The 22,678-nt window shown below is 61.5% G+C and overlaps 3 protein-coding genes and 17 non-coding genes across 25 annotated transcripts; 18 read left to right on the forward strand and 2 right to left on the reverse strand.

The window, feature by feature from the left end:
* Nucleotides 1-14: 14 nt before the first annotated feature.
* On the forward strand, nucleotides 15-133 carry LOC131087837 (5S ribosomal RNA). Its single transcript, XR_009114978.1, has one exon. It is a non-coding gene; the product is annotated as a 5S ribosomal RNA (ribosomal RNA).
* Nucleotides 134-392: 259 nt separating this feature from the next.
* Nucleotides 393-511, forward strand: LOC131087838 (5S ribosomal RNA). Its single transcript, XR_009114979.1, has one exon. It is a non-coding gene; the product is annotated as a 5S ribosomal RNA (ribosomal RNA).
* A 259-nt stretch (nucleotides 512-770) lies between these two features.
* Nucleotides 771-889, forward strand: LOC131087840 (5S ribosomal RNA). The gene has a single exon (XR_009114980.1). It is a non-coding gene; the product is annotated as a 5S ribosomal RNA (ribosomal RNA).
* Nucleotides 890-1,148: 259 nt separating this feature from the next.
* On the forward strand, nucleotides 1,149-1,267 carry LOC131087841 (5S ribosomal RNA). The gene has a single exon (XR_009114981.1). It is a non-coding gene; the product is annotated as a 5S ribosomal RNA (ribosomal RNA).
* A 259-nt stretch (nucleotides 1,268-1,526) lies between these two features.
* LOC131087842 (5S ribosomal RNA) lies at nucleotides 1,527-1,645 on the forward strand. The gene has a single exon (XR_009114982.1). It is a non-coding gene; the product is annotated as a 5S ribosomal RNA (ribosomal RNA).
* Nucleotides 1,646-1,904: 259 nt separating this feature from the next.
* Nucleotides 1,905-2,023, forward strand: LOC131087843 (5S ribosomal RNA). Its single transcript, XR_009114983.1, has one exon. It is a non-coding gene; the product is annotated as a 5S ribosomal RNA (ribosomal RNA).
* Nucleotides 2,024-2,282: 259 nt separating this feature from the next.
* Nucleotides 2,283-2,401, forward strand: LOC131087844 (5S ribosomal RNA). Its single transcript, XR_009114984.1, has one exon. It is a non-coding gene; the product is annotated as a 5S ribosomal RNA (ribosomal RNA).
* A 259-nt stretch (nucleotides 2,402-2,660) lies between these two features.
* Nucleotides 2,661-2,779, forward strand: LOC131087846 (5S ribosomal RNA). The gene has a single exon (XR_009114985.1). It is a non-coding gene; the product is annotated as a 5S ribosomal RNA (ribosomal RNA).
* Nucleotides 2,780-3,038: 259 nt separating this feature from the next.
* LOC131087847 (5S ribosomal RNA) lies at nucleotides 3,039-3,157 on the forward strand. The gene has a single exon (XR_009114986.1). It is a non-coding gene; the product is annotated as a 5S ribosomal RNA (ribosomal RNA).
* A 259-nt stretch (nucleotides 3,158-3,416) lies between these two features.
* On the forward strand, nucleotides 3,417-3,535 carry LOC131087848 (5S ribosomal RNA). The gene has a single exon (XR_009114987.1). It is a non-coding gene; the product is annotated as a 5S ribosomal RNA (ribosomal RNA).
* A 259-nt stretch (nucleotides 3,536-3,794) lies between these two features.
* LOC131087850 (5S ribosomal RNA) lies at nucleotides 3,795-3,913 on the forward strand. Its single transcript, XR_009114989.1, has one exon. It is a non-coding gene; the product is annotated as a 5S ribosomal RNA (ribosomal RNA).
* A 259-nt stretch (nucleotides 3,914-4,172) lies between these two features.
* LOC131087851 (5S ribosomal RNA) lies at nucleotides 4,173-4,291 on the forward strand. The gene has a single exon (XR_009114990.1). It is a non-coding gene; the product is annotated as a 5S ribosomal RNA (ribosomal RNA).
* A 259-nt stretch (nucleotides 4,292-4,550) lies between these two features.
* LOC131087852 (5S ribosomal RNA) lies at nucleotides 4,551-4,669 on the forward strand. The gene has a single exon (XR_009114991.1). It is a non-coding gene; the product is annotated as a 5S ribosomal RNA (ribosomal RNA).
* A 259-nt stretch (nucleotides 4,670-4,928) lies between these two features.
* On the forward strand, nucleotides 4,929-5,047 carry LOC131087853 (5S ribosomal RNA). The gene has a single exon (XR_009114992.1). It is a non-coding gene; the product is annotated as a 5S ribosomal RNA (ribosomal RNA).
* Nucleotides 5,048-5,306: 259 nt separating this feature from the next.
* On the forward strand, nucleotides 5,307-5,425 carry LOC131087854 (5S ribosomal RNA). Its single transcript, XR_009114993.1, has one exon. It is a non-coding gene; the product is annotated as a 5S ribosomal RNA (ribosomal RNA).
* Nucleotides 5,426-5,684: 259 nt separating this feature from the next.
* Nucleotides 5,685-5,803, forward strand: LOC131087855 (5S ribosomal RNA). Its single transcript, XR_009114994.1, has one exon. It is a non-coding gene; the product is annotated as a 5S ribosomal RNA (ribosomal RNA).
* Nucleotides 5,804-6,062: 259 nt separating this feature from the next.
* LOC131087771 (5S ribosomal RNA) lies at nucleotides 6,063-6,181 on the forward strand. The gene has a single exon (XR_009114916.1). It is a non-coding gene; the product is annotated as a 5S ribosomal RNA (ribosomal RNA).
* Nucleotides 6,182-6,560: 379 nt separating this feature from the next.
* On the reverse strand, nucleotides 6,561-9,637 carry AIRE (autoimmune regulator). Its single transcript, XM_058030784.1, has 10 exons — nucleotides 9,494-9,637; nucleotides 9,236-9,410; nucleotides 8,968-9,132; nucleotides 8,814-8,891; nucleotides 8,597-8,710; nucleotides 7,732-7,954; nucleotides 7,453-7,662; nucleotides 7,274-7,370; nucleotides 6,961-7,029; nucleotides 6,561-6,797 (listed from the first exon to the last, which is right to left on the reverse strand). Exons 1-10 carry the CDS (start codon nucleotides 9,635-9,637, stop codon nucleotides 6,717-6,719), a joined length of 1,356 nt encoding a protein of 451 aa, XP_057886767.1. The 3' UTR covers nucleotides 6,561-6,716.
* Nucleotides 9,638-12,598: 2,961 nt separating this feature from the next.
* On the reverse strand, nucleotides 12,599-16,820 carry LOC131087516 (uncharacterized). Its single transcript, XM_058031251.1, has 2 exons — nucleotides 16,716-16,820; nucleotides 12,599-16,099 (listed from the first exon to the last, which is right to left on the reverse strand). Exon 2 carries the CDS (start codon nucleotides 16,064-16,066, stop codon nucleotides 15,218-15,220), a length of 849 nt encoding a protein of 282 aa, XP_057887234.1. The 5' UTR covers nucleotides 16,067-16,099; nucleotides 16,716-16,820; the 3' UTR covers nucleotides 12,599-15,217.
* Nucleotides 16,821-16,867: 47 nt separating this feature from the next.
* Nucleotides 16,868-22,158, forward strand: SCLY (selenocysteine lyase). Of its 6 annotated transcripts, none has more exons than XM_058031248.1 (13): nucleotides 16,868-16,920; nucleotides 17,457-17,559; nucleotides 17,630-17,742; nucleotides 17,831-17,931; nucleotides 18,068-18,224; nucleotides 18,510-18,637; nucleotides 18,735-18,899; nucleotides 19,195-19,301; nucleotides 19,635-19,671; nucleotides 20,015-20,098; nucleotides 20,250-20,352; nucleotides 20,530-20,605; nucleotides 21,247-21,436. In XM_058031248.1, exons 2-13 carry the CDS (start codon nucleotides 17,510-17,512, stop codon nucleotides 21,404-21,406), a joined length of 1,281 nt encoding a protein of 426 aa, XP_057887231.1. In that variant the 5' UTR covers nucleotides 16,868-16,920; nucleotides 17,457-17,509; the 3' UTR covers nucleotides 21,407-21,436. The 6 variants fall into 6 exon arrangements, with proteins under 6 accessions (XP_057887231.1, XP_057887232.1, XP_057887227.1 ...); XM_058031244.1 differs by lacking the exon at nucleotides 21,247-21,436 and adding an exon at nucleotides 21,923-22,158 and having other exon boundaries at nucleotides 16,873-16,920; XM_058031247.1 differs by lacking the exons at nucleotides 16,868-16,920; nucleotides 21,247-21,436 and adding exons at nucleotides 17,014-17,104; nucleotides 21,923-22,158.
* Nucleotides 22,159-22,678: the final 520 nt, after the last annotated feature.

Genomic DNA, 22,678 nt, shown 5'->3' on the forward strand with positions numbered 1-22,678 from the left:
AGGGGCCGGTGGGTGCCTACGGCCATACCACCCTGAGAACGCCCGATCTCGTCTGATCTCGGAAGCTAAGCAGGGTCGGGCCCGGTTAGTACTTGGATGGGAGACCGCCTGGGAATACCGGGTGCTGTAGGCATCTCTTTTGGTGCCTTTTGTGGCCCGGCGGTGTCCCGTTTTGCCGGGGCAGCCGGGGCCAGGGCCCTTAGGGAGGGGGCCGGAGTGCTTTTGGGGTGCGGCCTGTGTCCTTGGGGGCGAGTGGTGGCCCGGGCTGGGTCCCCAGGGGCCGGCGTGGGCCTGGTGTGGCGGTGAGGTGGCGGTGGTGGCCGGTGCGGTGCCGGCGGGTGCCGGGAGGCCGGTGGCGGCTGCTCGAGGGCGCTGCGGAGGGGCCGGTGGGTGCCTACGGCCATACCACCCTGAGAACGCCCGATCTCGTCTGATCTCGGAAGCTAAGCAGGGTCGGGCCCGGTTAGTACTTGGATGGGAGACCGCCTGGGAATACCGGGTGCTGTAGGCATCTCTTTTGGTGCCTTTTGTGGCCCGGCGGTGTCCCGTTTTGCCGGGGCAGCCGGGGCCAGGGCCCTTAGGGAGGGGGCCGGTGTGCTTTTGGGGTGCGGCCTGTGTCCTTGGGGGCGAGTGGTGGCCCGGGCTGGGTCCCCAGGGGCCGGCGTGGGCCTGGTGTGGCGGTGAGGTGGCGGTGGTGGCCGGTGCGGTGCCGGCGGGTGCCGGGAGGCCGGTGGCGGCTGCTCGAGGGCGCTGCGGAGGGGCCGGTGGGTGCCTACGGCCATACCACCCTGAGAACGCCCGATCTCGTCTGATCTCGGAAGCTAAGCAGGGTCGGGCCCGGTTAGTACTTGGATGGGAGACCGCCTGGGAATACCGGGTGCTGTAGGCATCTCTTTTGGTGCCTTTTGTGGCCCGGCGGTGTCCCGTTTTGCCGGGGCAGCCGGGGCCAGGGCCCTTAGGGAGGGGGCCGGAGTGCTTTTGGGGTGCGGCCTGTGTCCTTGGGGGCGAGTGGTGGCCCGGGCTGGGTCCCCAGGGGCCGGCGTGGGCCTGGTGTGGCGGTGAGGTGGCGGTGGTGGCCGGTGCGGTGCCGGCGGGTGCCGGGAGGCCGGTGGCGGCTGCTCGAGGGCGCTGCGGAGGGGCCGGTGGGTGCCTACGGCCATACCACCCTGAGAACGCCCGATCTCGTCTGATCTCGGAAGCTAAGCAGGGTCGGGCCCGGTTAGTACTTGGATGGGAGACCGCCTGGGAATACCGGGTGCTGTAGGCATCTCTTTTGGTGCCTTTTGTGGCCCGGCGGTGTCCCGTTTTGCCGGGGCAGCCGGGGCCAGGGCCCTTAGGGAGGGGGCCGGAGTGCTTTTGGGGTGCGGCCTGTGTCCTTGGGGGCGAGTGGTGGCCCGGGCTGGGTCCCCAGGGGCCGGCGTGGGCCTGGTGTGGCGGTGAGGTGGCGGTGGTGGCCGGTGCGGTGCCGGCGGGTGCCGGGAGGCCGGTGGCGGCTGCTCGAGGGCGCTGCGGAGGGGCCGGTGGGTGCCTACGGCCATACCACCCTGAGAACGCCCGATCTCGTCTGATCTCGGAAGCTAAGCAGGGTCGGGCCCGGTTAGTACTTGGATGGGAGACCGCCTGGGAATACCGGGTGCTGTAGGCATCTCTTTTGGTGCCTTTTGTGGCCCGGCGGTGTCCCGTTTTGCCGGGGCAGCCGGGGCCAGGGCCCTTAGGGAGGGGGCCGGTGTGCTTTTGGGGTGCGGCCTGTGTCCTTGGGGGCGAGTGGTGGCCCGGGCTGGGTCCCCAGGGGCCGGCGTGGGCCTGGTGTGGCGGTGAGGTGGCGGTGGTGGCCGGTGCGGTGCCGGCGGGTGCCGGGAGGCCGGTGGCGGCTGCTCGAGGGCGCTGCGGAGGGGCCGGTGGGTGCCTACGGCCATACCACCCTGAGAACGCCCGATCTCGTCTGATCTCGGAAGCTAAGCAGGGTCGGGCCCGGTTAGTACTTGGATGGGAGACCGCCTGGGAATACCGGGTGCTGTAGGCATCTCTTTTGGTGCCTTTTGTGGCCCGGCGGTGTCCCGTTTTGCCGGGGCAGCCGGGGCCAGGGCCCTTAGGGAGGGGGCCGGAGTGCTTTTGGGGTGCGGCCTGTGTCCTTGGGGGCGAGTGGTGGCCCGGGCTGGGTCCCCAGGGGCCGGCGTGGGCCTGGTGTGGCGGTGAGGTGGCGGTGGTGGCCGGTGCGGTGCCGGCGGGTGCCGGGAGGCCGGTGGCGGCTGCTCGAGGGCGCTGCGGAGGGACTGGTGGGTGCCTACGGCCATACCACCCTGAGAACGCCCGATCTCGTCTGATCTCGGAAGCTAAGCAGGGTCGGGCCCGGTTAGTACTTGGATGGGAGACCGCCTGGGAATACCGGGTGCTGTAGGCATCTCTTTTGGTGCCTTTTGTGGCCCGGCGGTGTCCCGTTTTGCCGGGGCAGCCGGGGCCAGGGCCCTTAGGGAGGGGGCCGGAGTGCTTTTGGGGTGCGGCCTGTGTCCTTGGGGGCGAGTGGTGGCCCGGGCTGGGTCCCCAGGGGCCGGCGTGGGCCTGGTGTGGCGGTGAGGTGGCGGTGGTGGCCGGTGCGGTGCCGGCGGGTGCCGGGAGGCCGGTGGCGGCTGCTCGAGGGCGCTGCGGAGGGGCCGGTGGGTGCCTACGGCCATACCACCCTGAGAACGCCCGATCTCGTCTGATCTCGGAAGCTAAGCAGGGTCGGGCCCGGTTAGTACTTGGATGGGAGACCGCCTGGGAATACCGGGTGCTGTAGGCATCTCTTTTGGTGCCTTTTGTGGCCCGGCGGTGTCCCGTTTTGCCGGGGCAGCCGGGGCCAGGGCCCTTAGGGAGGGGGCCGGTGTGCTTTTGGGGTGCGGCCTGTGTCCTTGGGGGCGAGTGGTGGCCCGGGCTGGGTCCCCAGGGGCCGGCGTGGGCCTGGTGTGGCGGTGAGGTGGCGGTGGTGGCCGGTGCGGTGCCGGCGGGTGCCGGGAGGCCGGTGGCGGCTGCTCGAGGGCGCTGCGGAGGGACCGGTGGGTGCCTACGGCCATACCACCCTGAGAACGCCCGATCTCGTCTGATCTCGGAAGCTAAGCAGGGTCGGGCCCGGTTAGTACTTGGATGGGAGACCGCCTGGGAATACCGGGTGCTGTAGGCATCTCTTTTGGTGCCTTTTGTGGCCCGGCGGTGTCCCGTTTTGCCGGGGCAGCCGGGGCCAGGGCCCTTAGGGAGGGGGCCGGAGTGCTTTTGGGGTGCGGCCTGTGTCCTTGGGGGCGAGTGGTGGCCCGGGCTGGGTCCCCAGGGGCCGGCGTGGGCCTGGTGTGGCGGTGAGGTGGCGGTGGTGGCCGGTGCGGTGCCGGCGTGTGCCGGGAGGCCGGTGGCGGCTGCTCGAGGGCGCTGCGGAGGGGCCGGTGGGTGCCTACGGCCATACCACCCTGAGAACGCCCGATCTCGTCTGATCTCGGAAGCTAAGCAGGGTCGGGCCCGGTTAGTACTTGGATGGGAGACCGCCTGGGAATACCGGGTGCTGTAGGCATCTCTTTTGGTGCCTTTTGTGGCCCGGCGGTGTCCCGTTTTGCCGGGGCAGCCGGGGCCAGGGCCCTTAGGGAGGGGGCCGGAGTGCTTTTGGGGTGCGGCCTGTGTCCTTGGGGGCGAGTGGTGGCCCGGGCTGGGTCCCCAGGGGCCGGCGTGGGCCTGGTGTGGCGGTGAGGTGGCGGTGGTGGCCGGTGCGGTGCCGGCGGGTGCCGGGAGGCCGGTGGCGGCTGCTCGAGGGCGCTGCGGAGGGGCCGGTGGGTGCCTACGGCCATACCACCCTGAGAACGCCCGATCTCGTCTGATCTCGGAAGCTAAGCAGGGTCGGGCCCGGTTAGTACTTGGATGGGAGACCGCCTGGGAATACCGGGTGCTGTAGGCATCTCTTTTGGTGCCTTTTGTGGCCCGGCGGTGTCCCGTTTTGCCGGGGCAGCCGGGGCCAGGGCCCTTAGGGAGGGGGCCGGAGTGCTTTTGGGGTGCGGCCTGTGTCCTTGGGGGCGAGTGGTGGCCCGGGCTGGGTCCCCAGGGGCCGGCGTGGGCCTGGTGTGGCGGTGAGGTGGCGGTGGTGGCCGGTGCGGTGCCGGCGGGTGCCGGGAGGCCGGTGGCGGCTGCTCGAGGGCGCTGCGGAGGGACCGGTGGGTGCCTACGGCCATACCACCCTGAGAACGCCCGATCTCGTCTGATCTCGGAAGCTAAGCAGGGTCGGGCCCGGTTAGTACTTGGATGGGAGACCGCCTGGGAATACCGGGTGCTGTAGGCATCTCTTTTGGTGCCTTTTGTGGCCCGGCGGTGTCCCGTTTTGCCGGGGCAGCCGGGGCCAGGGCCCTTAGGGAGGGGGCCGGAGTGCTTTTGGGGTGCGGCCTGTGTCCTTGGGGGCGAGTGGTGGCCCGGGCTGGGTCCCCAGGGGCCGGCGTGGGCCTGGTGTGGCGGTGAGGTGGCGGTGGTGGCCGGTGCGGTGCCGGCGGGTGCCGGGAGGCCGGTGGCGGCTGCTCGAGGGCGCTGCGGAGGGACCGGTGGGTGCCTACGGCCATACCACCCTGAGAACGCCCGATCTCGTCTGATCTCGGAAGCTAAGCAGGGTCGGGCCCGGTTAGTACTTGGATGGGAGACCGCCTGGGAATACCGGGTGCTGTAGGCATCTCTTTTGGTGCCTTTTGTGGCCCGGCGGTGTCCCGTTTTGCCGGGGCAGCCGGGGCCAGGGCCCTTAGGGAGGGGGCCGGAGTGCTTTTGGGGTGCGGCCTGTGTCCTTGGGGGCGAGTGGTGGCCCGGGCTGGGTCCCCAGGGGCCGGCGTGGGCCTGGTGTGGCGGTGAGGTGGCGGTGGTGGCCGGTGCGGTGCCGGCGTGTGCCGGGAGGCCGGTGGCGGCTGCTCGAGGGCGCTGCGGAGGGACCGGTGGGTGCCTACGGCCATACCACCCTGAGAACGCCCGATCTCGTCTGATCTCGGAAGCTAAGCAGGGTCGGGCCCGGTTAGTACTTGGATGGGAGACCGCCTGGGAATACCGGGTGCTGTAGGCATCTCTTTTGGTGCCTTTTGTGGCCCGGCGGTGTCCCGTTTTGCCGGGGCAGCCGGGGCCAGGGCCCTTAGGGAGGGGGCCGGAGTGCTTTTGGGGTGCGGCCTGTGTCCTTGGGGGCGAGTGGTGGCCCGGGCTGGGTCCCCAGGGGCCGGCGTGGGCCTGGTGTGGCGGTGAGGTGGCGGTGGTGGCCGGTGCGGTGCCGGCGGGTGCCGGGAGGCCGGTGGCGGCTGCTCGAGGGCGCTGCGGAGGGACCGGTGGGTGCCTACGGCCATACCACCCTGAGAACGCCCGATCTCGTCTGATCTCGGAAGCTAAGCAGGGTCGGGCCCGGTTAGTACTTGGATGGGAGACCGCCTGGGAATACCGGGTGCTGTAGGCATCTCTTTTGGTGCCTTTTGTGGCCCGGCGGTGTCCCGTTTTGCCGGGGCAGCCGGGGCCAGGGCCCTTAGGGAGGGGGCCGGAGTGCTTTTGGGGTGCGGCCTGTGTCCTTGGGGGCGAGTGGTGGCCCGGGCTGGGTCCCCAGGGGCCGGCGTGGGCCTGGTGTGGCGGTGAGGTGGCGGTGGTGGCCGGTGCGGTGCCGGCGGGTGCCGGGAGGCCGGTGGCGGCTGCTCGAGGGCGCTGCGGAGGGGCCGGTGGGTGCCTACGGCCATACCACCCTGAGAACGCCCGATCTCGTCTGATCTCGGAAGCTAAGCAGGGTCGGGCCCGGTTAGTACTTGGATGGGAGACCGCCTGGGAATACCGGGTGCTGTAGGCATCTCTTTTGGTGCCTTTTGTGGCCCGGCGGTGTCCCGTTTTGCCGGGGCAGCCGGGGCCAGGGCCCTTAGGGAGGGGGCCGGAGTGCTTTTGGGGTGCGGCCTGTGTCCTTGGGGGCGAGTGGTGGCCCGGGCTGGGTCCCCAGGGGCCGGCGTGGGCCTGGTGTGGCGGTGAGGTGGCGGTGGTGGCCGGTGCGGTGCCGGCGGGTGCCGGGAGGCCGGTGGCGGCTGCTCGAGGGCGCTGCGGAGGGGCCGGTGGGTGCCTACGGCCATACCACCCTGAGAACACCCGATCTCGTCTGATCTCGGAAGCTAAGCAGGGTCGGGCCCGGTTAGTACTTGGATGGGAGACCGCCTGGGAATACCGGGTGCTGTAGGCATCTCTTTTGGTGCCTTTTGTGGCCCGGCGGTGTCCCGTTTTGCCGGGGCAGCCGGGGCCAGGGCCCTTAGGGAGGGGGCCGGAGTGCTTTTGGGGTGCGGCCTGTGTCCTTGGGGGCGAGTGGTGGCCTGCGGTCTTTTGCTTATCTGTGGTAAGATTTCATTTATTTGTCTGCCGACCTCTTTTCTTTTGTATTTGTTTTGTTTTTGTATCTTTTTTTCTTTTTCTTTTTTTAAGAAGAAATAGGGTTTTTTGAGCCTTATGGTAAATATATTCTTTTTAATTCATTGATTTGTATTTTTTCTGGCATGTTGTTTTTGTATTTTTTCAGTGCACTTTTTCTCTGCTGTGTGTCACTGTATGTGGCCTGCCATTTGCTGTGTTTGTGCCATTGTGGGTTGTCCTGTTGAGGGTCAGTGTTGTATTCTGTGACTTCTTTGTGCTGTCATTGTGCCTGCGTTCATCTTGTTTTTCGTGTGTCTCCGAGGTTGCCTTTTCATTGCTTGCCATTTGGATTCTCCTGCTTGGTCTGTGCGCTAGGCAAGGAGCCCCTGTGTTTCTGCCAGCGGCCGTGCCATGGTCTGGAATGCCCACTGCAAGATCCCATCCCACGTGCTCTGTGGGATAGCCCCAGGTGTTCATTTTCTCTTTCCATCCCACATCCTTTCCCCTGTCCAGGCACATGCTGCCTGACCCGTACACCCATGTCCCCCTGTGGGCAACACCAGAGAAATGGTCCCCTTTGCATGGAATCTGCCTGTTGGTGTCACACAGTCTTACCTCGCCTAGCAGCGTGTCAAGCTCCTCCCGGCTCAGCACAGGGTCACTGCCAAGGGCTCCATCCTCTGCCTGTGCATGGAGAGATATCCTGTCAGCTCCCTTGCTGCCCTCAGCCTGTTCACCTTTTGGTGAGGGTTGCTATCCATGTTCAGTCCCTCAGCTGGTGTGGGCCCAGCTCTTGCTCCCCCAGTGCAGCTTCACTAAATTGTCTCCATGTTGTGTCAGCCCGTCCCTCAGCCTGCCTGACCCACCTCCACCTTCCTTCTTCCTTTAAGCTCCACTTTTCCTCTCCCACCCCGCTCCTGGTGCTGACCTTGGCTGCTGGAAGCAGTTGGTCTCCAGCTGCTGCAGTGGTGCCCAGACCGCCTGTGTCCAGGGTGCCCGTGCAGGACATGCACAGCTGTAGCCCCCTAGACATCAGAGGTGACACAGACCGTCAGAGCAGAACCCTCCAGGGAGGAACTGGCATGTGGGGCATGATGGGGAACTCACCCGGGGTCCCCACTGGGAGCAGGACAGTGGTGGGGAGTGGGGATCCGGGTGCAGCAGCGGCTGCAGACGCTCCCCTCCGCTCCACCCTGCTGGGTGTCCCGTGCCGCCTCCCCCAGGGTCTCGGGGGGTCTCTCCACAGGCAGGTCTGCCTCCAGCAGCTGGCCTGGTTCGGTCACGTTCTCCACGCAGGAGCCGCAGCGCCATGTCCCGCTGCGCAGTGCGAGCAGAGCAGTGAGGGACGGCAGGGGGCACTGGCATCCCTGCGTGCCTGGGACTCACCTGGGGACGTGGGGCAGCGGGGGCACCAGGCAGGCAAGGTGAAAGGCCCTGGGGCAGCCGTCACAGCAGATGAGCTCACCACCGTCACCGCATGCTGCACACTCATCCTCATTCTCCTGTCCCCGGGGGAGTGGGCAGGGGTCACTGCCACCCTCACGGGCTGAAGCCATGGCTGTGGCCAGGTATTTCACTGCCCTTGCCCTCTCCCCCTGCATCACCCACCCTGTACCAAACATACCAATCCTTTCAGGGTGGTAAAATTGCCTGTTTCTTGGGGGTTGTAATGTGAACCCCCAGGAGCTGAACCCTGTGTTTTCTTTTCACGGCCAAGGCAAATGAACATGCCAGGGAAGCCCAACAGTTCCTCCTGGGGCTGCACCAGGTGTCACATTGAGGGCTCACCTGGTGGGGCACAGGGTCCTGGCTGTAGACAGTGGCTGCTTGCAGCTGGCCCTGGGGGTGCAATTGGGGTTCCCTGTTCTGTTGGCGAGACAAGAAGGGGTTTTGAGAGGCACTGCTTGCACCCCCAGGCCATGGCTATGATGCCGTGCAGGAACAACCCTCTGCCACAGCCTTGGCAGCTGCACAAGATGAGGTGAAAACATGAGGGGGATGTCTGTACACTTTGGCATGCCTTGGGCTGGGCAGGAGGCTTCAGGCTGTGGCTTCTGCTCCTGGCTTCTGGCTCCTCGCAGGCGGTTGGGGTATATGGCTTGTCACCAGCTCTGCTGCCCATCTTGGAGCTGTCTGCAAGAGAGGCCAGAGGCAGCTCCAGCTCCCCTTTCCCACCTTGTCCTGCCTGAGGGTAGCTCCTGAATTTGGGGACTAAACTAGGCAGGAGGTGGCTGGGCTGGGCTGTACTTACTTGGGTCCAGCACGTGTTTAATGAGGATGCCCTCGATGGCCCCACGGCTGACGGGCACCTCACCACCTGCCACAGCCACCGCTCTCTGCACCGAGGCAGCCACTGCCTGGAGAGCTGCGGGCAGGGGATGGTTCAGTGGGGTGGGTAGCCCCCTGCCCAGGGCTGTGGGCAAACAGGGCACACAGGCAGAAGCTGCCCTGGGGCTTTCGGCACTCACCACTGGCACGAGAGGTGCGGGGGGTATCTGTGCCTTCCGGCTTCTTCACAGTCTTTGCCTTCACCAGGGGCCCTGCAGCATTGTGAGGATGGGCATCAGGGGGCACACCACAATACCTCGGGGGCAGCACCCTGCCCCATCTCCATCCTGCTCTGGGTCTCCATACCAGGACTGGCACTGTGCCGTGGAGCGGACTGTGCCGCCCGGGCCTTGTCCCGCTCCTCAGGGGCTTTCCTCTTGCCTTGGGGTCTGTGTGGGGCCGGTGCTGTGGGGCTCGGGGAGAGACGCCTTCCACGGCGCTGCCGCCCCAGCTCCACCTCTGCGAGAATAACAGGGACTGGGAGAGGCCCCAGCCCGTCCCGGCTGTCACCCCTGCCCGCTGTCAGCCCGCGGGGGTGCCCGTCCCAGCTGACCCCCACTACCTCTGGGGAAGGCGCCGCGGAGAGGCCGGAGCCGGGAGTAGCGCTCCAGGTTGTAATCCTTGAAGAGGACGGCCCAGAAGTCCCGGAGGGCGGCGGTGTCGCCGCCCAGCAGCCAGGTGAGCAGCGCGTGGAAAGCGCGGTGGGAGCCCTCCCGCTCCGCCCGGCTCAGCGTCTCCTGCGGGCACAGCACGGCCAGGGCTGCCCTCCGGCCCTGCCGCCCCCACAGCGTGACCGGCCCGGCCGGCCCCGCAGCCTCACCTTGAAGATGTGGTCAGGGACGACATCGTGGTCAGCCAGGCCATGCAGCAGTGGGAAGACGTCGTCCACTGCCATGGCGATCTCGGTGCGGTGCAGCTTCAGCAGGCGCCGCAAGTCCCCGTCCCCGCTGCCCGGGCCCGCCATGGCCGGGGACTGCCGGAGCCCTCAGCCGCCCGTGCACTCACTCCCCTTTAATACACCCCGGTCCGGCGCCTCGCCGGAGTCCCGCGGCCCCACTCATTTCTGTACGAGGCCGTAACCTGAGCCTGTCCCTCCGGCGGGCGGCGGCGCTGGGCTTGTCCCCAGCTCCGGGGACATGAAAAGAAAACACAGGGTTCAGCTTGTCCCCACGGCCCAGCCCCGGGCTCGAGGTCCGGCATCTCCCCAGCTCCGGGCGGCAGCAGCCGGCGTGGGGTCCCAAACCCGCAGGGAACGCCCCGGGGGGAGCAGGGAGAGGGGTCAGTGAGGTCCTGGTGAGGGACCCCCACCTCTCTCATATCTGCAATCACCCAGGCGTCTCTCAAAATTTCTGGACTTTCCGCAGTAGCTGCTTCTCTCATCCAGAAACTCGGCTGCAGGAGCATGTGGGAAGTAAGAGCTCAGCAGCTGGGGGTGTGACAGCAAGAAGAGAGTCAGGGTGTCTTAGAGTGTGTCCTGCCCCCACACTGCCCACTTCCCTTCCCAGCATCTCTCATAGACAATGTGGTATGCCTCAAGATAGAAATACTGCAGGAGGAACTGCCTGGATGCTCACATAATTGCCTGAATGCCTGAATGCATTCCACAGACAGAGGAGCAAAGATGTGAGTGATTGAGGGGTATGTTTGCCTGCAAAAAATTGTAAAATGCTGCTGGAGACTGGACCAATTCAGCCAACTGGTCTCCTGCAAGCAGCTTCTGTGGGGCAGCAGGAAGTGCTGACACACAAGCTCCACAGAATGTGTGTTGGGGTACAACTGAGGATGCTGAACAAGCAAACATCTTGCCAGAGCCATGGCAGTGCCACGAGTACACCCAGGGAATACCTGGGCAGGTGCAGCCCACAGCTCTGTCAATACCCACTTCCCAAAACTAAGGATATGGAACTGCAAAAAGCCTGGAGCCAGGGAGAAGCTGGCTCCTTGAAAGCATCTGGCATAGCAAAGTCTGGGGGCCTGGCTGGTCTGTACCAGGTAGCTGGAAAAGTGAAAGCTCAACGGCTCCTACCCCAACTCCCAGATGTTTGGATTTCCCCAGGATCAATTTCTAGCGTCCCTCCCTCTGGAGGTGTGTGTGGGCTGCCCAGCAGGCTGTGCCAGGGGGCTGTGGTTGTGCACAGCTGTCCCCGGGCCCTGGAGCAAACCCAGACCTGAGCAGGACCAGAGCACCACGCAAGAGGGGACACTGCTGGCAGCACAAGGGGATTCAGGAACTTTCATTGCTATGTCTTAAAAGAATGGAGCAGTATTTGCTGGCTCCAAAGCTGTGCCAGGAGGAAGCATCTGCTGTCAAGAAACTCAGGAAGAATAACAAGACAACACCCTTGGTGAGAGCAGGAAATACCCTTGCACGTGTCTGGTTAATAAATTAATGTGGTTGCCCTTGGAAAGGCTCGCCCTGAATCCTTTCAGCATTCAGGGGGATTTTTCCTGTGGAGCCAGTAAGAGCCATAGGATGGGGGTAGGGTGGGTGTCATGCTGGGTTCCTGTGCCCCACACCAGGATTTCTGTGCCCAGCTCTGCCACAGTGGGGATGGCTTCACCACCAGTGTGCCATGCGTCACCCCAGGGGAACAAACCTGGATGTCAGGTGGCTCAGGAGGTTCATCTCCCCTCCTGGAGCTGTGCCCAAGCCTGGCCACTGGCACTGAGCACAAGCGCAGTTGTGACACAGCCTCACAGGTCTGCTCCATTCTTCCCAGGATCACTTTTTCCCAGTATCCCACCTGCAGTGCCACAATTTATCACTGTCACCCTGTGTTAAACTGTCTGGCACGTCCCCCTGCCCACCCAGCTCCCTCCTGGGGAGGCACTGCCCAACACTCCATGAGCCATATGCCCACAGAGTTCAGCTTGGACTTGTTTTAAATTCCAGCTTTGTGACTCTTTCTGTGCTGAGTCACAGACGTTGTTTTCCACATCCAGCCCACTCAGTAGAGCCATGATTTGCATTTTGGGTTGTGTTTTTTGTGTTCCTTCCCCTTTCCGAGAGGGAGGGGATACAGAGCAGTGGCCATGAGGGGCACATCCATGCTGGGAAATCAGGAGGGTGTTTCTGTATAACCTCACTCTGGCTGGCCTGGGCAGCTCTAAGGAACTTGTAAAGGCTGCAAAAAGGCATTTTTTGCCTGGAGCAGGCATGTGCCCTGCCTGGCTGTCAGGGCCCCAGGCTGGGGTGCAGGGCTTTCAGGATGCCCCCTCCTTTTTGTTGCTCGCCCTGGTAGAAACCAGACACTTCAAGGAGTGAAGGATTACAATGTTTCTCCCCAAATACCCAGTAAAATCAGTGACTCATCATCCAGCACAAGTATTTGCAGCCCCTGGGATGCACTTTAATTCCCTCCTGCAAAATCCATTGATGCAAACATGCCCCTTCCAGCACTTCCTCCTTTCCAATTTCCCTTCCTTGCTGAAGTCCCGTGGTGCAAATCATCTCTGTGTGTCTCTCAGACACAACTGCCCCTCACTCATCTCAAACAACATCCCTGAACCACAGTCAGGAGAGAACAGGCAGCAGTGGAACACTCATGCATGGGATCACACCAGGAAGGCAGAGAGGCCCCACCTTTGTCTGTGATTCCAATCCCACCTTGCCTGAGGCACACAGAGTCCTCATGAAACACTGCAACCATGTGCAGACATTTTATTCCTCTCCCCTTACCTTCAGATGCTCCAGATTCCAGCATCTTTGAAAAAAAGGGCTCCAAGTGGGCCCCTGTGCCAGATTCCCATTTCTTGCAGCTTCCCTACCACCGCCCCACACGGTCTGCACAGGAGCAGCTCCTCCTGCATGCATCCCAGCTGCTCCTGCAAGGGCCTGGGAAGCAGAGCTGAAGCAGAGAAGATTTACTTCCGCTTCAGTTTCCTCTTTCCTCCCCCTTTAGAAAGAAGAAACAAAAGCCCAGAGTTCTGTTATATTAATTTATTTGGGACACACCAAAAAGGAAAGTCAACAACTGTTAACGTACAAAAGTACAGAATCCTGGGACAAGATTTACTGTCCTGATTAAAAAGGCACCATGGTCCCAAAGAAGAGTAATCAGAATACCAGAATACATGATTTAGAAATTTTCCCCCTGTTGCAGCAGAAACAGAGCCAGGCTTTGGCTCTATCCACAGTCAAACCCAGTTTAAAAAAAACCCAAATATGATTTTAATGTGATAAACTCTGCTCAGCCTGTACAGGATGTCGTGAAAAGAATCACAGCCTAGAAGTTGGTCAGATTTTTTTTGTCTTATTTTGAAACACTGAAGGTGATTAATCACTAAATAGATAACAAGGAAGACAGCAGAATGCTGACACCTGCGGCTTGACTTTCTGTCAGACACGTCAGTTTAACTGAGACCAGCAGGCTGAGTGTGGGGCTTCTGAATGAAATGTAATTCCCTGTGGTAGACAGGAAGTCAAATTTGACAACCTTAATTTCCCTGAATCCCTGAAAACCATAAAGCACTATACAGCTGTGTTCCATATCCGAGCCAACCCAAATGGATTTGCTTCACACACAAGCATTTATACTGTCAGCTATATCTGTAATAAAAAGGGGACTTACAGCAGTTATTAAAAAACTCCTACTTTGGCGAGGTCCGAGCTTGGCTATATTCCCTGCTGAAACAGAGCTGCTGGTGTAGAGACCCAGTGAGAGGCTCAATCCAGCACCTCTGGGCTGGAAGGCAAATAGTTTAAACGTGACATAATTTGCATGGGGAGGTCAGTGAAACATGTCAGAGAGAGGAGATGGAGGGAGGCTGCGAAGCCTCAGGCAGCGGAGGCTCAAGGGTGCTGCTACCAAACCTGTGAAACTACGAGTGGTGCAGAGCACGCGGCGGGCACTAAATACTTTGGAGCGACTTACCATGGAGAGCTTGTCAGAGACACAAGGATCCTTGCAAGGATCCTTGTAAGGAGCACGGTCCCTGAGAAGGGACACACAGCTCACAGGCAGACAGATCTGTGCCAGGTGGCCGAGGCTGGAGCCTGCCCGGGCAGCCCGGCCGGGCCGCCGTGTCCCAGGGGACCAGCAGCTGCTCCGTGTTTCATTCCTCCTTTGGCACAGGACTTCAAAGCAGTTGGAGGACTGATTCATCAAAAGTAAATGAACTGTCAAAATTATTCGTACATGCATTTATTGTTAAAGGGAGCAAAAGCCAAAGAATGAAAGAGCACGAGTTAACGTCAGTAAATGATGTGCAGGACGGAGAGGAGAGAAACGGGGAAAAGCTGAGATACTGGAGTGGGGAAACCAACATTCACACTGGAAGGTAAATTTTAAAACCAGGCAAGTTTGCGCTCTTTCTACCACAGATCTTTTGTGGACAAATAGAGACTTGGGGGTTTTCCATTTTCAGTGTGGTCTGGCAAGGTTTGGGCATCTCACCAGAGAGATCTCCAGCACTGGGTTTCACTGGAAGTTCAAGTCTCTCACCTTTAAAAACCAGTAAAGCAACTCTTAACTAAAATGTCACAGATAGTCACTGCTCAGGATGTACGTGGGCAAGAGGGTCACGCTTTGTTCAAACAACCTCTGGGTGGAAAACTACCATCCCCCCCCTGCTGGTCTACAGACACCACCTCGGGGGTGGAAGAGCAAGCCCAGATGTCGGTGCCTGCTGCTGTGAACACCACAGCTACACCTGGGAAGGCTTATTCTTCCCTATGTCCTATAAAGGCAGTATAACAGTTTATAAAATTACTCTCATCTTAAAACTAAATAATGCAATTTGCATTTTCTCCTATGTTAACCCCCTCCCCCCAAAGATAAAACATTACCACTTCATTTAGGATTCACACCCCAGATCCTAGATTAGGGACTTCATGATAAAACTCATCCAGTTACGGGAAGGTTTATCCTGATCAAGGAAACGTTGGTAAAATAGAATCTAGAATAAAACATTCAGAATCACCAATGCTTTAACAGCCAAAGCACTCCACTGTCTTCTGCTCTCTGCCTGCTCCTCAAGCAGGAGAGCAGTCCCTTTCCAAAAGCACAGCATGCCTCTCCGGGGCTGGTGACACACGCTGCAAACCCACTTCCTTCCTGGCAGAAACGCCAGCTCCCGCAGGAAGAGGCCAAGCATCTTTCACCCCCACTGCAGCCAGGGCTCTTCAGCACAGGGATTTTCTGTCAGCAACAAGTCCAAGTTGCCACCCTGCAGTAAATCCATGTCCTGATTCACGCTGTTAGGCCACCGCTGGCTCAGAAATGTTGAGAGACTTCCAAACCCCACGGATGCAGACAGGACCTTGGAAGAAGAGGCTTACGTGCTACGTAACCTTGGATCATCCTCTGCATCTGAGCCTTGGCATCGCTGGTTGCTGACAGCTCATCCTTCCAAATCCATATGGTTTAGTCCTTGCTGTCATTGTCACCATCCCAGCCCTCTTCCCTGGAGGCAGCATGTTCCTGAGCTCTGGCTTGAGGATCTACAACAATCACTTCCAATGAATGGTGGGATTTCAAACTTGCCTAACGTGTGCATTGCCACCTTGTACTCCAGCAGCTCTGCCCGCTCTCAGCGGCGGGCGCTAGCAGTTTTTCACCTTTTCCACAGTCTCGTAGAAGCCAGGCCTGACCCTGCGGATGCTCATCCGTATGTGCTCGCCCTCCAGGGGCAGGTCAGTGCCGGCGGCAGTGGCGGTGCAGCGGCGCTTCCGCCGGCCCCGCAGCGAGAAGGCCGGGGCGCCGCCGTTCTCCTCCTCCACAGGGTACAGCTCGTCCACGCTTGTGCCCTCATCCGACTGCTCCTCGCCCTTGTACTTCATCTCCTTGGCCTTGCTGCTCTCCTTCTCTTCCCTGGCGAGCTTCCTGAAGTGCTCCAGACACTGTATCTTCTGCCTTCTCTCCATCATCTTCAGCTCCTGCTTCTCTGTGAAATCTTCGTAGTACATTTTTCTCTCGTTCCTCTGATCTTCCAGAAACTTCCACTCGATGCTGGTCATTTTTATCCCACTGTACTCCTCCAGTTTATCCCTCAGCTGTGTGTCTGTACAAAACACATCAAAGAGCTTCTCCGAACTCTCGTTGAATCTGTCGGCTCGCTCAGAAAAAGCCTGGTTCTGTCTCTGCTTCCTGGTCTGGTACAATCGGGTGAACTCCTCGTACATTTTGAGGATGAGTTTCTTTATGTTCTGCGTGGCGATGGTGTGCAGGTTGCAGACCAGCCAGTGCTCCTGCAGGTGCTCTGCGAGCAGCTGGGCCGCATCCTCCTTGGAGCGCTGGGCCTGGCCGGCCCTCTTGGGCTGCAGCAGGTACAGCATGTTCTGCACCACATCCTTCTTGGTGGGCAGCACCCCCTGCGCGAAGCCCGACGACTCCACGTACTCTACAGTCCCCAGGGTCTTCCGTGCCCTCACCTCGGTGTCCAGTGATTCCATCACTGCTCGGTAGTTCTGTGGTTACGACATAATCTGAAAGACGAGAGGAAAAGAGAGGAATGTGTCAAACGAGGCAGTTTTTTCCACGCAGCAGAAACAAGCCGATGTAAGCCGCGCTGAGGCCAATGGGACGCGGGGCTTTGCGGCGCTCCGCCGCTGTTGGATGGCTGCGTTAGCCCGGCCCATCCCAGCCCCTGTTCCGCGAGCCTATCGCTCCTCGGAGCGGCTCCCAGAGCCTAATACGGCGCGTCTGCGTGCGGGAATTCGGCTTTAATTGAGTTTTGCACTTCGCCTTGGCAATTACAGCGAGGCAGGCAGGCCGGGGCCGCAGCGCCAGCCCGGCCGTGCCCTGCCCCGGCTCCGCCCGCCTGACCCCGCCACAGCGCCCGAACCGCCCGCTCCCCCCCCCCGGCCCTGAGCGCGGCCCGCACCGCCGCAACCCCCCCGGGGCGCGCAGCCACGAGGCACGGCCGCCTCGGGCGCATCCCCGGGCAGCTCCCGCGGCTCGGCCCCGCACCGGCCGCGGCACGCGGGGCCGCCTCCGCCGTGCGGCGCTGAGTCACGGCGCGGCGGGCCCCGGGCGCCGCCCGCCCCAGCCCCGCGCGCAGGTCGTCGCCTCTCGCCCCGGCGCCCCCCGCCCGGCACTCACCGGCATCGCGCGGAGCGCGGCGCGGAGCCTGCGCGGGGCGCGGCGCGGGAACCGCACCGACGGTGCCGCCGCCATCTTGACGAGGGGAAACGCCGCCGCTCCCCGGCCTTGCGTCCGTCCCGGAAGTACCGCCCACCCCCGCTCTCCGGATGCGCGCTGCTCGCGGGCCACGCCCATTCCGTCTCGGGCCGCGCGTGAGCAGCGTGTGAGTGACACCCGCCGCGGTGCGGGGGGGTAGAAGGGGGGACGGGGGGCTCGCGCACCGCCCGCCGCGGGCAACGGGAGCCGCGTGCGCTCGCGGGGCCCCGCCAATGGGCGGGCGGCAGCGGATTGGGCGGCGCGGCCGGGGGAGCGCCGTGACGGAGCCCTTCCTGCGGGGCAACTGATTGGTCAGTGCCCTGAGGGGGCCCCGGCCAGTGAGCTGATTGGTGGGTGCCTGGGCTGTGGGGCAGGCAGGAGGGAGCTGATTGGTGGGTGCCTGGGCTGTGGGGCAGGCAGGAGGGAGCTGATTGGTGGTGCCTTGGCTATGGGGCAGGCGGGAGGGAGCTGATTGGTGGTGCCTTGGCTGTGGGGCAGGCAGGAGGGAGCTGATTGGTGGTGCCTTGGCTATGGGGCAGGCAGGAGGGAGCTGATTGGTGGTGCCTTGGCTATGAGGCAGGCGGGAGGGAGGATGGTGGGTGGTTGTGGTGCCCCAGGCAGGGCAGGTGCCTGGTCCCCCATGTGTGTAACCCTCGATGCCAGGTTGGTGACGGCAGCCAGACGGTGACACTGACAGTGACACAGTAACAGCGGTGATGGGCGCAGGGACAGAGCCGGCGGAGGCGCAGTGTGACTCATTGGAGGGGTGAGGCCCTGCCCTGCCCCGTGCTCCCCCTGTGCCCCCCAGCGCCGCTAATCTGCCCCTGCCCCTACAGGAGGATCTACCTGGACTACAATGCCACCACCCCCCTGGCCCCCGAGGTGTCCCAGGCCGTGTGGGATGCCATGTGCCAGGCCTGGGGCAACCCCAGCAGCTCCCACCCCGCAGGTAGGGACCAGGATGGGCCATGTTCCCTCCTCGTGCTGGCCCCTGTGGTGACAGGAGCCCACGGGAGCTGCTAGGTCTGGTCCTGCAGGCAGCAAGGCCAAGGAGCTCATCGGCAGCGCACGGCAGAGCCTGGCCAACATGCTGGGAGGCCGCCCCGAGGACATCATCTTCACCTCAGGGGGCACAGAGGTGGGAGCAGGGGAACCCCCTTCCTGGGAATGCCTGCCCACCACCTCCTCTCCAGCAAGCAGCGATGAGGAGAGTAGGGATGAAGGGTACTGTGCTCCTTCTGAGCTTCCATTTTCCCTCTCCTCCCCTCCTTCAGGCAAACAACATGGTGATCCACACTGCCTGCAGGCACTTCCATGACAGCCAGCGTGGGACAGGGAACAGCCAGGGCATACCACACATTGTGACATCGAGCGTGGAGCACGACTCCATCCGCCTGCCGCTGGAGCAGCTGGGGAAGGAGGGCCTGGCAGGTAAGTGGCACTGGCACAGATGAGGTTTGAATGGGGGACTTATCTCTGCTGGTGTTCTCAGAGGAGGGCAAGATCCTGCATGCTCTGTGATGTTCCACTTTCTCCCCCTGGAGAAGGGCACCATTTCCCCCTGTGGTTGCTCATGTTGCCCCGGGCTGGATGTGTCACCTCCCTGCTCTGTGCCTATGCTGCCCACACACTCCTGCCCTGCTCAGTGGGGCACATGCAGCCCTGAGCGCTCACAGCCTACCCAGCCAGCCTCAGGGCTTGTCTCCTGGCCTGCAGAAGCCACCTTTGTGCCTGTGTCCCCACGGAGCGGGCAGGCAGAGGTGGACGACGTCCTGGCTGCCATCCAGCCAAACACCTGCCTGGTGTCCCTCATGCTGGCCAATAACGAGACCGGGGTGATCATGGTGAGTGTGGGCAGAGAGGGGATGGTGCAGAGATACCTCACAAAGAGGAGGTGACAGAGGGAGCAGAAGGGATGCAGCCCCTCATCCCTGCCCCCAGCCCGTCGCAGAGCTGAGCCAGCGCGTCTGTGCCCTCAACCGGCGCCGAGCGGCGCAGGGGCTGCCCCGGATCCTGGTGCACACGGATGCAGCACAGATGATTGGCAAGGGGCGCGTGGACGTGCAGGAGCTGGGCGTGGACTACCTGACCATCGTGGGACACAAGGTGTGGCCCTGCTGGTGTGGCCCAGCTGCTGATCACCCTGTGTGACATCTCTGCTGGGCTGCCAGGGGGACTTTAGGTGCCCCACGCAGCTTGGTACCTCACCAAAGTTCTCCTGCTGGGTGGTGCTCTGCAGACAGACTTCACTCCTGTGGAACCTGTCTGGGCTGGGGTGCAGGAGGCTGAGCATGGGGAGCAGCTCTGTAATGCCTTGTGCCTGTGCAGTGGGCAGGGGCCATCACTGGAGGGTGCTCAGACACTGTCAGTGCCCCCAGGGTGACCGTGGCTGTCCCCACAGTTCCATGGCCCACGGATCGGAGCGCTGTACATCCGCAGCCCCGGCACCGCCACCCCGCTGCACCCCCTGCTCTTTGGAGGGGGACAGGAGAGGAGTTTCCGGCCAGGGTAAGGGGCCACGTGGTTACCTGGAGAGCCGAGCCCCTGGCTGGTGGCCAGGCCACATGGGCTGCCTTGTCTGAGCTGAGCTGGCAGCTGTGTCATCTGCCAGCCCTGAGGCGAGCAACCAAGCACAGCAGGGAAACTGATCTTTGCATGGAAACTCCCTGGAGCTCAGGCTTTGCCAAGGGTGTACCAGGGTGGAACTGCCTCCTTCTGAACCACCTCAGAGAGGTGCCCAGGAGCCCTTTCCAGTAATGAGGGGTCCCATGAGGGGGTCTGTGTCTCAGGGTTGAGTTTCTGTTCAGGAGAAATAACTCACTGGTCTCTGTTCCCTTCCAGCACTGAGAACACCCCGATGATTGCTGGCCTTGGCCAGGTCAGTTGGGATGGTCAAGGGTGAGTGGTGCAGAGCCAGCACAGAGACAGCCACTTGTGTTCCCTGGTCATCAGAAGGGACAAACTGGGAATATGTGGGAGGGAGGGTGAGCTGGGAAAGGTGGTGGGGCTTTCTGGTGTCAGTTGAAGGAGGTGGCTTTGGCACGCTTGCTGAGGGTTTGCAGCCCTGACAGTCACCCAGCTCACAGGGCACAGGGCACTGAGAGGGGACACAGGGGACCTGGCACTGCAGAGGCTGTTCCAGGCTGGGCTCACATCCCAGGGACCATGCACAGCGGGAGGTGTCCAAGGGTCACTGGTGGAGCCTGTCTGTGTGTTCTCAGGCTGCAGAGTTGGTGAACAAGAACTGGGAGGCCTATGAGGCTCATATGCGGGATGTCCGGGATTACCTGGAGGCCACGCTGGAGGTGAGCACATCTGGTCCCTCTCCACAGTCTCAGGCTGCAGGCTGTGGGGCCTGGAGCAGGGTGGATATGTCCCTCTGTCCCTGCCCACCTCCTCATAAGGACAGAGCTGCTTGGAAACCCAGAGAGGTTCACAGCCCTCCGATTTCTCCAGGCCTCCTTTGGGAAGCAGAGGATTCGCTTCAACAGTCACTTTAAGGGCTCCAAGCGACTCTGCAACACCTGTAATTTCTCCATCCTGGGCCCAGGCCTTCAAGGTAGCTCTTACCCTGCTGCTGTCCCATGATTGTTACACAGAGCCAAGCACCTGCCCCTCACAGCACCTGTGGCTGAGGCTGGGGGGCACTTGGCATGGCCCAGGCAGGGAGCTGAGGCAGGAGTAGCCCTGGAGGGAGCCTTGGCACTGGGAGAGCTGTGCTTGTGTTGTGCTGCAGGACGGAGGGTGCTGGCTCACTGCAAGGTGCTCCTCGCCAGCGTCGGGGCTGCCTGCCACTCTGACAAGGGGGATCGGTGAGCACACGGCTTTTCCAGCTCCTGGGTGTCTTCCCAGAGGACAGGACTTGGGAGGGATGGAAACAGGACAGGGAAAGGGACAGTGGGTGGCTTGGGCAGCATCACCTGGAATAAAGAGGGTACAGAGCTTCTTCTTCCAGAGGAGCTGAAGGACTGTGAAGGGGATTTTTGCAGGAGACAGAGCTGGAATGCTGGATTGCTGCTTGGAAGGAGTTTGTCCCTCCCAGCTTTGGTTATCCAGCTTTTAAACTCCTGGCACTACCAGAAGAGAGCCTGCCTTGTGTCTTTGTGTGCCTGGCTCACCTGCTCCAGCCCTGCTTGGGTGTTTAGATGGCTCCTTTAGGGGATATGGGGACTGTGGGTGCTTTTGGTCTAGAGCAATGCCCTCTGGATGTGGCAGAGCTGCCAACCCACAGGGACCTGGAACAGGCTCTTCTTAGAAGAGCCAGATCCCCCTTAGGGCAACAAGCCTGGTGGGATTGGGTGCCCCTGGAAAGCAAACAGGGGCCTGTGCAGGGACAGGTACCTGGAGTGTGTCTGCAAATGTGATTGCTTCTGTGCCTCGGTGAGGCTCCCTGCTGATGTGTGGGGCATCCTCAGCCCTCCAGTCCAACCTGCTGGCCCTGGCTGTGTTGCAGGCCCTCCCCAGTGCTGCTGAGCTGCGGGGTTCCCCCCGAGGTGGCGCAGAACGCGCTGCGGCTGAGCGTGGGGCGCGGCACCACCCGGGCAGACGTGGACAGGGCTGTGCAGGACCTCGTGCAGGCTGTGGAGCAGCTGGAGCGGGACCAGGCCCCATAGAGCCCTGAATTGCTTCACAGACACCACTCAGGTTCTTGGGGTGGGCCCCTGGGTGCCAGCCTGGGCTCAGGGGTGGCAGGGAAGGGGCTTGGCTGCTTTGGGGCTGGGACAGCTCCAGGGCTTGCCCAGGACTCAGCCCTGCTGCACAGTGGAGACTTTTGCAGAGTCCTGTTGTCCAGTACCCCTGGTAGGCCAGATGGGTGCCTGCACATGTATGTGTTGGCACAGCTGAGCCTCAGAGCTCGAGTCCCTGAAGAGGGACAGGCGTGGAAGCCATGGAAGGAGGAGCCTCATGACCTGGTTGCTTTCCACAAAGGAAGCTTTCCTGCTGCCTGAGCAGCCAGAAGAAGAAAGACCATCTGCCCCAGAGTGAAATGAGGAGTTGATAGAAGCACAGCAGGATTCTGGGCTGGGAACTGCTCTGCCCTAAGCTGTCAAAGGGATTTCTGGCTGGGCAGAGCTTTCCCAGCACTGCTTTGTTTTACCTGCTCCCCTTTTCTTCTGTCCTTCCTACAGGGTGCAGAGCTCCTGTTGCCAGCTCCACCTGCTCCTCAAGGAAACGGTTCTCAGGGCAGCTGTGACTGTGCCAGCACCTGAGGGACACCTGCATGGCCCAGGGGGTCTCTGGCATCACCAGCACTGGAGGACACAAGTGTCACATGGATCAGGAGTGTTGCCATCTGGGCTGGCTGATGTCAGGGAACTTCATCTCCCTAAGTATTCATAGGAATAAAAGTAATTGCTGCTTCTTTTCACAAGTAAAATGTATTTTCTATGGGGGAAGCTGGACTGGTTGGAGCCACCTGAGTGGTGCCTTTTCCCTGAGAAAATGCTCATGTGACAGAACAGAGGCATAAGCAGCTGGAGTGGGAGGTGCCTGGTTGGCACAGAGCCCATGGACACAGGTGCTGGCCTTTCTCTTTAGAGCCACACATTAGAATGGCCAGGAATACTATTGGGGCTCATAGAATCCTGGGGCTCTTGGTGAATCTGATGTCTTCCTGAAGTTTTTGGAGCTAAGCACCCTGACAGTCACTGATGCTGCCAAGCTGGTCAGTACTACCATGGCTGCTCACACCTCCATCTCAAATGCATTCTTTTATTTCTCCATTTTTTACGCTCCCTCGGATAATACTCAAAACCTCCTTTAGAAAATATGGTTCCATAGAAGGGGTTTTGGTCTGCTTCAGGGTTAGATCTTTAATCTGTCATGGACCTTATAGTTCCTGGGGACCTGTCACAGCTGTGACACAACTGGAAATTCAGCTTTTG

Source organism: Melospiza georgiana, chromosome 10 (genome assembly GCF_028018845.1).
Source record: "Melospiza georgiana isolate bMelGeo1 chromosome 10, bMelGeo1.pri, whole genome shotgun sequence".
Taxonomy (NCBI): domain Eukaryota; kingdom Metazoa; phylum Chordata; class Aves; order Passeriformes; family Passerellidae; genus Melospiza; species Melospiza georgiana.

Bases quoted from the DNA above. Each gene is read 5' to 3' on its own strand.
- AIRE (XM_058030784.1), bottom strand. From the start codon at position 9,637: ATGGCGGGCCCGGGCAGCGGGGACGGGGACTTGCGGCGCCTGCTGAAG. The intron at 9,133-9,235 runs GTAGTGGGGGTC...TTATTCTCGCAG, and splicing joins CCGCGGCGCCTTCCCCAGAG to AGGTGGAGCTGGGGCGGCAG. The intron at 7,030-7,273 runs GTCAGCACCAGG...CTCCATGCACAG, and splicing joins AACTGCTTCCAGCAGCCAAG to GCAGAGGATGGAGCCCTTGG.
- LOC131087516 (XM_058031251.1), bottom strand. From the start codon at position 16,066: ATGGAATCACTGGACACCGAGGTGAGGGCACGGAAGACCCTGGGGACT.
- SCLY (XM_058031244.1), top strand. From the start codon at position 17,510: ATGGGCGCAGGGACAGAGCCGGCGGAGGCGCAGTGTGACTCATTGGAG. The intron at 19,302-19,634 runs GTAAGGGGCCAC...GTTCCCTTCCAG, and splicing joins GAGAGGAGTTTCCGGCCAGG to CACTGAGAACACCCCGATGA. The intron at 20,606-21,922 runs GTGAGCACACGG...TCCTTCCTACAG, and splicing joins CACTCTGACAAGGGGGATCG to GGTGCAGAGCTCCTGTTGCC.